The 14,110-nt window shown below is 27.9% G+C and overlaps 1 protein-coding gene across 1 annotated transcript; it reads right to left on the reverse strand.

The window, feature by feature from the left end:
• Positions 1-10,019: 10,019 nt before the first annotated feature.
• Positions 10,020-11,672, reverse strand: LOC115720967 (pathogenesis-related protein PR-4). Its single transcript, XM_030650189.2, has 2 exons — positions 11,329-11,672; positions 10,020-10,377 (listed from the first exon to the last, which is right to left on the reverse strand). The coding sequence occupies exons 1-2, from the start codon at positions 11,602-11,604 to the stop codon at positions 10,207-10,209; spliced, it is 447 nt and encodes a 148-aa protein (XP_030506049.2). The 5' UTR covers positions 11,605-11,672; the 3' UTR covers positions 10,020-10,206.
• Between the last annotated feature and the right edge of the window lie 2,438 nt (positions 11,673-14,110).

Raw genomic sequence — 14,110 nt, forward strand, 5'->3', positions numbered from 1 at the left:
CAATATATGTGTGCCTATGATATGATAGAGAAAATCTATATAAATTATACATATATCCAGAAGATTATGTATCATCGATAAAATATTGCATATATCCTGAAGATTATGCATCATCGATAAAATATTGCATATATCCTAAAGATTATGCATCATCGATAAAATATTGCATATATCTTGAAGATTATGCATCATCGATAAAATATTGCATACATCCTGATGATTATGCGTCTTCAATAAAATCTTGCATATATCCTGAAGATTATGCAAACGTAATATTCATTATATAGTTGATGAATATATAATGAAAGAGATGAATACATATTTATATATATGTTCTTTTATTCTTTGAGGACAATGAAAAATAATCTAATATCGATATAGATTTTGACAAACATTTTCTGAAGTAAATGTTTTATATTTATCGAAGAAAAAAAATGATTGTATTTATGTGAATACAACTAAAGAATCATTAAAAATGATTATTATTGATGCAATTTTATAGTGGGTTTTGAATACCCAAAAAGAATGTTAAGAAAATTGCATTGAAACATTAAAGTATAAGAATAACAATGAGCATGACTAATGTTATTTAAATACATGAGGCATGTATTTATTGTTCATCATTCCCTGCAGAGAATGATACGAATTGAAGTCAATTACTTTTAAAGATTCCTCGTATTAGTCATGTTATTATACATTGTTATTACTTGCAATGTTGGAAATTATTGAATCTGACATATATTAAAGATTAAATTTTGCATACATCTTGGAGACTATGCAAAAATTGCATTCATATATTCTTTGAAATATCGTAAAAGAAATTGTTGAATAATTTCTTATATTTTTTATGAATGAACAAGTAATAAATTTTTTAAGAAATTTATAATAATGTTCTACTTGTTCAACGTCATTCCCCGAAGTGAATGTAATGATTTTAAATAATCAATGACATTATTTACTAATCAAATATTTCCAGAAAAAGTGGAAACAACTAAAAGATGAGATACCACACATAATCAAAGTGCATGAAATTTATATATCATGTGTGGAATTGAATAATAGTGGTCGCGTACCTGTAGTACGGACATACTTATAATCAAGATAAAAGTATACTTGATTATTGAATAGAATGTGAATTGTACAAATTTATTGTACATTTAGAATATTTAAATATCATTCCCTAAAGAGAATGAATAGACATGAAATTCTATTTCAAAGAATATAGATTTCACATATATTGGCAATGCCAAAAACAAATTAATATATACATATTTTATTATTTCTTGAAATCAATAGTTTTAAACTATTGTTAGTACAGGATATGTATATATATAATTACTATATAATTCAGTTTGCATATTCCCAGAAGTGAATATATAACTTACTAACATTTGTTAGTGATCAAATATAATCAAAGTGATAAAGAATCACAAAATGATTATTTGAAAAGCTTCCTGCAGAAGTCTTACATACAATTGCTACTTGGAGTAGTAAAATATATTTGTATGTACCTAGATGTATAACTTTTATCTAGTTATAAAAGTGATAAGAAATAACTTATTATATGTACTGGTTGTACATTTAAATATATAATATATCAAGTCATGATAATTAGACTGATGAATAGTCTATTAATAAATTAGACGACTTGTTAAAAAGATACCAAGAAAAATGAATGATATATTATGGTCATATCTATTTGACCATTACAATAACATGATGAAGTTGTCATGTATCTTTTAAATTATACACATCATTGAATTGATGATAGTGATTCCTGAAGAAATATAAAGTTTGATAAACATAATAGTGACTCCTGAAGAGTGTATATGTTTTGGAGAATAATATAATTATATTATTCGTGTATATAAAATGAAACTTGTAATGATTATGTTGTAATGAATTTACATTACCTTTTGAAAGTTTCATTGAAATACAAATTATAGTGAACCTGAAGTTCATGAATTGAATTTTTTGACATGATCAATCATATGCAATAAATTGTCAAAGAATTTGACTAAATTTTGTTGAAGAACCAGAAGATTCTTCTCATTGTTAATTTATAAGGCTCAAAAGAAGAATGCGCATATATTTGCACATAGAAAATATTTAAATTATATTTCTTTAACAGTCTTGAGCCATTATTAGATTTTTATTGCATAGTTTCTTATCGATGTGATAAGATTATATGATCATGCATTTACAAAATGTGTAAATTTATGTATTTCTAATTATACACGTATGACTCATTCTTAGAAATGAATTAAGTTCATAAGTATTGAACTTGAAACTGAAGTTATTGAACCTGAAGTTCAATGTCATATAATATATATGAGTTTAAATAGATATTGATTCATTGTGATATATTGATATCGCTACGGGTGTATTAATATTATTAGATATCACAATTTCTTAAAATTCTCTCGATCGTAGGGGAGAGAAGCGGTTAAGGATCGATGATAATTTTTGAAAAATGATCCTTGCACAAAGTTATAAGAACGATATAGTTCAAAATGATATATACCAACTGCAAATCAATATTACTCAAAGTTGAGATAGAATGAGTTGAAAACGCCTGAAGCGTAAATGAACAATATAGAAATTATTAGTAAATGTTCATTTGATTTGCCCTGAAGTTGTTAAATCTAGAGGTACTCATGGAGATACCTTAATGTTATAAAGTATTAAAATGATAACCGTGATGAAAACGGTACTCGAAGAGACTCCCAAGAGAAGTTAGACATAACACATTTAATCATAATTGAATCCCTGAAGTGATTCGTTATAGGTACCTATAAATGATAAACATATTTGAAAATATGTAATTTAAAGAATCTCTATAAGTTATGTCAATATGGGAGGAAATTATCATTTATTGAAATTTTTGTCGACAATAAATATTGAATGTTTGCATATGCAATAAACTAACATGAGATAGCAAGGATCATGGTATTAGATTTGTCGAGAATCATCGACTTACATTTTGATTTTTGGCCAAAATATTATGACGCAATCCAGGCAAATTTACTCACATAAAGTGAAGTAAGACCTGTAGGGTGTGCAAATAAATATTTCTAATGAGAAATTTGCATATATGTATTTGTACATAATGAATTGTTATACAAAGTTTGCATAGACATGAGATTGATTGAAGTAAGGCTTAAATATTGAGAAAATATAATCATTATTTGATTATAGCCTGGAATATATTTTATGAGGATTTATAAGCGTCACATAAATGTTGCAACAAAAGATTATTTACTTGGAGCTCCTAATATAGTGAGAATTTGAAATAAGCCTTATCTAAAAATTCTAGAAGAATTTAATACATGTCTTAAGTGATATAAATTCAAAGTCGCGCGCACTATATGACAAAGATCTTTGTATGAAATAAAGACATGTAAGTAAATTATTATTTGAAAAATACCTATGGTTGTCTATGCAATATAAAGACGTAAATTATACGTTGTGATAGACTCTTTAAGAGTTTTTGATTAATTGAAGAACAAACTTTTATTTCTTTTGTATATCGAGAAATATTAAATGTATAAAGTTTGTTCATTAGTATTGAAGTCTTGAAGTACTTCATATGTATCAAGAATTATAGATATATGATCATTTGATATGGAAATTAAGATCATAAAACAAGATGGAACAAATATATGGTATTGGAGTACCATCATTGTCACAAATGAAATTTATATTATCATTAATGTGTTATGTTCATATCTACTTGAAATGTTAAATTTTAGTATGAACAAGATTGTATATACACATGAATGATACAATTAGTTGGATAAATATTAATGTTCCACGAACCCCTCATCTATAATTTAGAAGTCCATACATACTCTGTAAGAGTTATAGAAAATATATGATCAAAGATTATATATGGTGATATTTTAAAAGTGATAACAATAATCTTATGAGATCTATTATCACCAAAAGAATTATGGATCATATGTCCATGAGGGGGAGACATATTCATGTTGCACTCTTTTTCCCTTAGTTCAGGTTTTGTCCCAATGGGTTTTCCTGGCAAGGTTTTTAACGAGGCAACTTACAAATAGTTATGAATATGAAATATATATTGTACTCTTTTTCCCTAGCTCAGATTTTGTCCCACCTGGCAAGGTTTTTAACGAGGCAACTATAAATCATGTTAACATACTTGCATTTTATGAAGCAAGTAGAGAATGTGTGTGAGTGAGATCATTGACATAGCATATTTGGGAAACATATGGATTGCACTCAATAAAGAAGTATCAACCCAAGCAATTCTCTATGGATAATACTGCTTGCATCGTTCAACTAAAAGGAGGTACATTGAAGGAGATAGAGTTAGAACACATTCCACGAAATTCTTCTTTATACGCTTCAAGAAAATGCATATTGGTGTTCAACATATTCAATCAAGTGTCAATCTTACAAACTTATTCACAAAGTTATTACAGACATCAACATTTGAGAAGACGGCAGACAAGATCGAAATTCGTCGATTAGAAGATCTCCACAAATTCCTAAATGAGGGGGAGTTAGTTTACACTATACTCTTTTTCCTTTGATCAAGTTTTCAGCAAGATTTTTAATAAGGCAGTTATTATGGACATCCAAGGGGGAGTGTTATAAATATTAATAATTATGTGGATGTCCAAATCTTTTATTTATTACCATGAATTGTAATCAACATTCCTCTTTTCCTTAGTTTCCCTTTTCCTTAGTTTCTTAATATCTCACTCTTGTATTTGTATAAATAGGGGTTCACTCCATTGGAATAAACAACTCAGAAATTCCCATTCACTTTCTCTTTCTCTCTTCATCTTCTTCTTCTTTCTTCTCATCTACTTTATATTATTTTATAACACATGTAAATATAAATTAATAAACACTTGCCAATAATAAATATTCACCTAAGAAACTATTTTATTATTATTTTTTTAATGGAAAATTTATCTTTATTAACCATTAAACTCCGTTATCAAATCAATCAACAAATCAGTTAGAACAGACTCCAAACTAAAACGACGATCAGGGTATAAAACAGCGGATCTAGCAAAACTATGAGCAATCCTACTGACCGTTTACCAAAATAAATAGAAATATTAGACAATTCACATAATAAAGCTTTACAATCTATATCTAAGAAAAAAATTGGTGGTGCTACTCAATTCCCATATATGGGAGCTGGTACTGGAGGAAATTAGTGGCACTCAAGAATCAACTTCGCTTCCTGGTGGACACTCACCAATTCGAGGCACGTACTTATAACATAGCAACTAATTATGCTTTATTTTGTCATATCCAGGAGAGATTGAGGAACTGGTTTGGGGTAGTTTAATCTACCTAAACATAGTGTCATACTATGGATTTCTATGCATGGAAAATTGAGAACAAAAAACCGATTGCATAGGTTTGGCATTATTGATAATGCTGATTGTGTTCTCTGCTGCAATCATGAGGAATCAAAGGAGCATTTATTTTTCAATTGTAGTTGGACATTACAGTGTTTTACAGGTGTGGCACACTGGCTGCAATGGAGGAGTTCGACTCTTGACTAAACAGGTATAACTAGGTGGATTCAGAGAGTGTGAATGAGCAGATTCAAAAGGAGAGTGATGGCAGTTGCTCTTGCCAGCCTAGTTTACAATATTTGGAGAAGCAGGAATGAATTGATATGGCAAAATAAAACCCCCAATGCTGATCAGGTGGTGATTCAGGTTAAAAGAAATGGCAAACAAAGACTCCTTCTTATTTGGCCAAGGAAAGTAAGCAATGAAGATGTAATGTGGTTTAATAATTTGTAAATTTGTATAGATACACACTGAGGTCTCCCTTATTGGGTGTGGTGCTCTTAGTTTGTATAGAACATGGAGTTTGTGCAATGAATAGTTGATTTTCCAAAAAAAAAAAAATAATTATATTAGTTTACTGAAATATCATTTATAGGAAGCTAAGTATTTTAAAGATAAAATACATTGAAGGGTAGAACTGGAAATTTGTCCCTACTCAATGTAAATCATCTATAGAGGATCTTTGATTATTTGGATTATAACAATGGATAATTAATAGCGTATCTATATCTTAGAACATATAAAGTGTTCTATATAATTAAGAGTGCAATTTTGAATCTATAGTGGAGTCAGGAGGAATTAATAAGTAAGAAAATTTACTCGGTAAATTCTAGAACTACTTATTGGAAGCTTGATTATATAGGTCCATAGGCCCCCTACTATTTGAGATAATACTGCTTGTAGAATCAGTTAATTAGTTTTAATTAATCAATTACAATTTTAAAATTAGACTATGTCTTATTTATAAATTTTCACTAAGTAAGGACTTAATTGTGAAGAAAAGAAGTTTTAGGGTTTATTTGTTAACTAAGAGACTTTGTAAGGTCTAATTAATAAATAAGTTAAGTGGTAATTTTATTTGATAATTAATTTTAATTATTAAATAAATAAATTTGGCATTTAAAAAGGTTTAAAGTTAAAATATGACATTTGTGAAAGGAAAAGATAAATTTTGAAATAAATTGGCAAAATTGTAACTAGTGGGATCCACAATAGTGGTTGGCCACTTAAGTGTTTTTTAGCCATTTATTTATCTTTTTTTTTATTCCATGTAATTTAAACCTAAGCCTAGATGAAAGTTGTAAATATAACATGACAGACTCATAACCTAATAACTCATCATAAGCCTATTCTGTCAAAAAATAGAAAAGAGAGGCTCATCTCTCTAATATTCGAGTTCTCTTCTTGTTCATCATCAAAATTTTGTCCCTATAGTGATAGAGTACATGCCCACTCATATCAAGTCAAGTATTGAATCATAGTATGGAAGATTGTGAAGAATCCAACATCTGAAAGAGATCCAGGCTCAAATCTTGTTATTTCTCCGCGATAGAAATAAACAAGAGTTAAAGATCTGAGTGGAAAGAGCCATAAATTCTGCTGCCACCAATGTAAGGTTTTCTATAACTTTATATGTGTTTAATTCATTTTTTTTAGGAAATTCATGTTTATAAGGTGTTAAATTATAGATTATAATCAACATACTTGTTAGTAAATCTAGATCGTTATAAAATTCCTTCCAACAGTTGTAAGGCGACTTGCGATAAGTACATATTTTAAAAATACCCGTATACAGTTAGAGTATAATTTTCAAAGGAAAGAACTGGGCCTAAATACCATAAATGAGAATCTCATCAGAAATCCTATAAGATCTAAGAGTTACATATTTTTATTATCCATCTCACAACACTAGAATTGTAGAATTAAGAATTGACTTGATCAGCGATCGATCCAAGAACATAATATTTGAGAAAGATCATTCATATTTTATCTTACTTTCACCCTAAATATTAGATTAATTACGATTCACAATAACCCTTAAGTTTAATAGCTATTGAGAATCCATAACTAATCATTAATATAATCCACAAGTCATTGATAAAATTCTAATAAGTCATGTTATTTAGTAATTGCTTACAATTGCTAAACAACATACATGTTGAAGTATTCGCTCTATAAGAGAGTTTGTTGGTTCATCCTTAAAATGACTTATTAGAACAATAAGATCAATACTTTCTAGTGATTAATTACATTATGTACAATAAGAGTTCAACTATAATATTAATTTGAGACATAAATTAAAACTGTGGAACACAAAGATTTGAAATTGTGTTACAATATGCTATGAATGAAGAAATGAATATCCTAACGAGCAATGAAGTCTATCTTTAGTAAAGTTGCCTAATGGGTGGAGAATATTAATCATAGGTTTTTCATCAATAAATACTCATAAGGCAACATGGTGAAACATAGAGATGAAATAAGATTAATTGTTAAGAAGTTTATTTTGAACTAAGAATCAATAATAAAGGAGATTTACATTCTTATTTATCTTTATAAAAGATTCTATTATAGTAACCTTGACATTTGTTGCTCGTTTCAATTCATTAATCAATTTCAAACAGTAAACTAGAGGAGAATGTATATAGACAACTATAAAGATTTTTCTCTAATAGTGGTAAACATATGTAAGCTTTAAAAGTCTACCTATAGAGTAAAATAAATATCTCACAAATTGGTACTTTCATCATGTCATATTTTTTTAGGTTTGAAAAGAGCATTATGGAAATAATTATATACCAGAAGGTCAGTGTGAGTAATATTTATTTTATATATAAACAATATGTTAATTGCAAAAAATAATGATAAACGTTTCATATATAAGGTGAAATAATTCATATCTCAAATTATTATTTTGAGATAAATAATATAAATGATATATAATTTTAATTAATTTGAGAGTAGCCATAACATCTCTAATTAATTACAATTACGTGTTATTCATCTCATATTACTTTTATCTTTAAGTGTGATAAATTCAACTCAAACCAATATTTGTAAAATAATTTGGAATGAGAATAAATTAAGAACATTCATTTGCCTCTATTTTTAGAAGCCTAATGTATGTCTAAGAGTCTACATAAGACTTTGCATTGTATTTGTTTCAGGATTGTTAAGTAGTATCAGAATAACTAAAATTAAGACCACTTTATTTTTCATACAAAGTGATGAGATTTCTTTAAGATACTCAATATTATATTCATACATATTTATTGAGATGAACTGATATTCTAGAAATATACTTAACCAATTAGATTCTAACGTACTTCATTGGCAATAATCAACATTTGGTTATATCCTTAAGATTACCAGTAAGTTGTATTATAGAGAACCTTAATTGTTATTTATATTATAAAAGTCAGATTTATTTATTATTTTGAGGATACATCTCGTATGGTGTATTATAAAGTTTCATACTAGACCTAGAGTTTAGAATTACATTTTCATGCCATGCGATAAATTTAACTACAATATTTATGGCTAAGAATTATAAGAGTATTGATCGAAGCTAGCATATCAACATTAAGTATTTAGCCATAAAAAGGCATCATAAGTGGTCATTAAGCACGCAATACTGAATTGGTGATTGCATATCTTTGAGTAAAGGCATGGCGCAACATAAATTCAAGGATCGTAAAATAAATATGGGATTCGGTTTTACCCCTTATGCAGTTTTTGGTTGTAACTAAAATTATTCAAATGAAACTCTAATTTCGATATTTTCTCATATTTATGTGCACCTTAATTTTATCTGAGAAAATTATCTTCAAAGGACGAAAATAAACATAAGGCTTAATGTTTATTCGCTTAAGTCTATTGCCACATTAAGTAGATTGTTATCCAATAAATATATCGTAATACATGGAAGATAATACTCGTCAAATAATGATGACCTATCACTATGATTCATATGTATATTGTATAATAAGAAATATTAGGTTTAAGTGGTAAATCTAAATGCTGACCGAGTGGAAAAATATTAGAATATTTTTATTTAATATTAAAATATTTCTATTATTAGTATACAAAATCATTTAAATCGATTTTGCTTGATCTCACGGACTGTTTGCTGACGGTATATTATCACAAATTAAAATGTGATAAGAAAAAATGTTCTAAATATGATCAGATTACAATTAACTAATTAATTTATTTCTCAATTTAATTTCTTAAGATTTTGGTGGAATGTCTCACCTATATAAATATAGGGTCTGGATCCCCGAGCTATATTCATTCTATGAAACACAATAAATCCATCTAAAGAGTTTAGAGAAAGTTTGGAAGTCCAATTACCCACACTAATCAGTTTGTTTTTCTTTTGCAGATTCAAAGCTTGTGTGAGTTTGAATCTCAAAGAATTTAAAAGTATTTTAATCCTTTACTTATATTATGTATATATTCATTTACTTCCATATTTTTATGCATGATTATGTATGCTTCATATTTGATTCATAAATTTTTAACAGTTTATACAAACTAATGATCTATATATATCTAATATCTTACAACTTTAACTAATTATCGAGCGATAATCATACTTAAACATTTAACCCTGCATGAAAGTAACCAGATTCTAAATATATTATAATAACAAATAAACAAGAAACATAAGTAAAAATGAGAAAATATTATTTATTCATTGTCGTGTAAGCAACGACATATAATATTCTTATATCATTAAATTAGCTGAAGAAGAGGTAGGTGTAGAGATGGGTACTACTCTACTAGTACCAAATTTATTTCATTTCTATAAGACTGTCAATTATAAAAGAACACGTGTCATGCATATTAGTATTTAGTCACCACAGTTGACGAAGTCATAGTTGACCATAAGGTGGCCTCGAGCAACGCCTTCCTTATTAGTGTCAATCTGGTTAAATACATTTACATCCAAGTCCAGTCCACCATTGCTGCACTGATCCACAATTCTTACTGTAACTTGGTCTCCTGTCCCTGTGTTTGTCACCTGGACACACACACACATATATTATTTTTATGTATATATATAATTTATACTTAATTATATATTTGTATGCAATATCTATAAATATATATATGTATATCATTTCGTAGCTATCCCTAAACTATTTCTATATAGAACAAAATAGTACTGATAGTAAATTAAATTTTTAAACTTTGAAAATTCGAAGTCCTTCAAAAACGTGTGAACACTTAATTGTAAAGAAAAAAAAAGTAAATACCATTTTAGATTCTGTGTTTTGCAAAAATTATTAATTGGACTCTCTCTTTTGTTAAATGATAAAATGGACCCTATATTTTCAAAAATAGTAAAAATAAGACCTTGAGCTCAATTTTCAATAATTTTATTTTTAAATATAACCAACTTTAAGACAATTTCTAACACAAACGGATACAGAAATTGTAACTAGTTTTATCATAACATCTCTAGATTAGATTATTATTAAGTTTTATTTTGACAAAAGAATAGTTCAGAGTTCTGTTGGTACAAAATTTTAAAAAAATAGAAAGAATCATTTTAATCTTTAAATAGTTTCATCTCTCCCCATATCTGTTAGTTCAGGGATCTAGACTCCCCATTTTTTTCTTTAACAAATTAAAAATAGTTGTTCGTTGACCAAAAGATTTTTTCAAAGGAGAATAATGGGAACAAAATAAGATTATATTTTAAATACAATAATCTTTTAATATTTTAAATCTTGATCGAAATAGTGTTAAAATTACTAAGATTCGATAACAATATATGAAATATATAATATAATGTATAAATGGTAAATTTAATTTTTATATCATGAAAATACTCGATGATGAAATATGATAAAATTATTAAGCTATACCAATTATTGTCTCTAATTTATAGAATATAATTAATATATACAGAAACAAAAAACAATTATGCATGCATAATATAGTGGGGTGGGCAGTAGTAGTGTCTTACTCTCAAGCATTTGCCGCAAGCCTCCTGGCCACGAGGGCCGACGGGTCCGCAGAAGGCAGTCCAGCCATACTTTTGGCGCCAAGCCAAGGGCTTGTTGGCGTCCCAAGTGGCACAGAATGCACTCACCTTCAGCAAGTCCCAGTTATTATCTTGTGGATTGTACAAATGGTATGTTGCTCTAACATTGCTCGCACTTTGAGCCGATGCACAAACCATCACTGCACACATCACCACCATCGCCACCGCCCACGCCTTCCTCATCATCATCATTCCCATTAATTCTCACTCTAATTAATACCTATTACTAGCTATATACTTGATGTCTTTATTAATATTTATGTTCATCATCGTTCGGGCTTCAACAATTTATAAGCACACATGGATCCCTTTGCGATTTACTTAAATGACCTTTGAAAAGTATGAACTTGACTGACTTATTGACTATATATTTATAATAGATCCCATTAAAATAGGTTTACTGATGCAATTCCTAACTAGTTTAGAATCTATAAAAAAATTTTAGTCTAAATTTTTTTATAGTCGTGTAAGTTATAGTTATTTAAGTCATTTTGCAAAATTTTAAAAAATTTAAAATAATTTACAATATAGAAATCAATGTTTAAACTGTCTATTTTACACGTGTATAAAATAAAAATGTCACGCGTGCAACAGACTCTTTAAACACTATTTTCGACGTATTGTAGAATTTTTCATATTTATATTATGCCAGTACTATATTTGCGTGCAGCAAATATAACGAAATTTACAAAGCCACGTTTTTGTTTGTTCTGTTGGATGCTATAATTTTTATTACATTTACATGTACGCATATAAAATTAGAAAAACCATGTATATTAATTTCGTGAATTTTGGAATGCAAATTGGTTTTTTTTTTTTTTCAAATTGAATAAAAAGAGAAATTAATATCAGTGTTATTAGAATATTGACACATATATATTCCATTCAAACCATAGAGCTATTTTTCTTTAATCATAATAGCGCGTTCATCACGGAGAAACATCTGGGTGAATGTTCGCCACATAAATAGGTAAGATTATAAGATATAGAGTTTGCTAAATTACAAATTTCATTACGTGTGTAAATCAAAGTACATTTTCCGAGTTTAGAACGTAATATTCTAGATGCATATATGGTGACTATTAATGTAACTAAATGTATATTGTCAAAGCAAAGCCTTATCTCAATAGTATTTGGAACGTCCACCCTCAAATTTCATAACAGAATATATAAAATTAAAGATAGAAATAATGTATAATTATTAGACAGCATAATTTATATAGGTGTTTGTTCGTTACTCCAAAGATATGGTTTTGAATCTGATTCCTCTCAATTTTATCTTCTATTTTGATTTATATCTTTATATATTAAAAGTGCCTATCTAACGGCAATTCTTGGTTTAACAGAATATACTTAAAAATAAAAAGAATACCCGTTAATAAATAAACCCAATAATTAAACCAAAAAATTAAACAATCTTTTAAATATTAATAATCTCTTTTTAAATTAAAAAAATCATCTTAGCCACATATCTCTCTAACAAACCTATCTTAGGAGAATATTAAAAAAAGAACTAAATAGAATAATCTACTACTCCAATAATAAATTTATTTACAATTTTATAATTACACTAATATTATTTTTAATACATTATTAAATAATATTTTAAATATAAATATTTAATTTTTTCAAACAAAAAATTTGTAATCTTTAAAAATAAAATACATTCAAAATTTTAAAAAGACCAAAATCTTAAATAAAACTAGCAATACGTGGCTCGGCACGTATATTCACCTAGTATATATATAAGAGCCACTTGCGGCGAAACCTCTTTATGTTAATTTTTATACACTTGTTGTGAAAATTATATACACAAGTATACGCAGTCAAATAAGTAATAAAGTGATAAATAAGATCGTCTCCACAGGGATTGCAAACAAAGTTTGATGTAAAACAAACTAATTACAACTTTAAAGTAAGAGGAAATAACATGCAAATGGTTGAGTAATGATCCAAAATTAAAAATGACATGAGTGAAACTTGCTAAAATTAATACTACTGCTGCTAGAAAAATTGCTTGCAAGATAAAAAAATGTAATATGGTAAAAATAGCTTGAATAGCTAATTCCTTCTAGTCAAGTTTTTTCCCAGGTGTTACAGCATCGGTTCAACATTACTCCAGCATTTTGCTCAGAGATAACATAAATTCCTCTAGGCTTGTGAGAATTTTCCAAAACTCACAAATTAAAGTCTACCACTTAGCTCAATATATTCCTATATCAAACCAGCAAGCAAAACACTATTCAAACATCAATTCTTAAGTTATGCAAGGTAATTGAAATATTCCTATTCCACTTACAAAAACCTAAATCTAGGTTTTCACTTGCTCCATTCAAGTTGAACTACTAGATCTAGACCTTCCAGAACAAGATCTAGCTTAGCAAATTGTTATTCATGGACAAAAAACAAAATCAAATAAAATGAAACTCACTTGAATGAACAAAGGCGAAAAAATGCTAAAGTAAGCTTAAAAATTAATCATACCCAACTTAGAAGTTCATAGTCATTCAAGCCTCAAAAGTCTAGCTCATATTCAAGTTAGAAAATAAAATCCAAAGTAAAAAAAATTGTCTTCCATGGCTGCTGCCCTTATTACAAATTATTAAGTTTTTGGTATTTAAAGACAAGAAAGACAAGAACAAAGTATAAAAGAAAAGGGAAAGAGAAATGCAAACAAATAGAGCTTTTGTCCTTCTCTTCTCTT

The sequence above is a fragment of the Cannabis sativa genome, chromosome 2 (assembly GCF_029168945.1).
Source record: "Cannabis sativa cultivar Pink pepper isolate KNU-18-1 chromosome 2, ASM2916894v1, whole genome shotgun sequence".
Lineage (NCBI taxonomy): Eukaryota > Viridiplantae > Streptophyta > Magnoliopsida > Rosales > Cannabaceae > Cannabis > Cannabis sativa.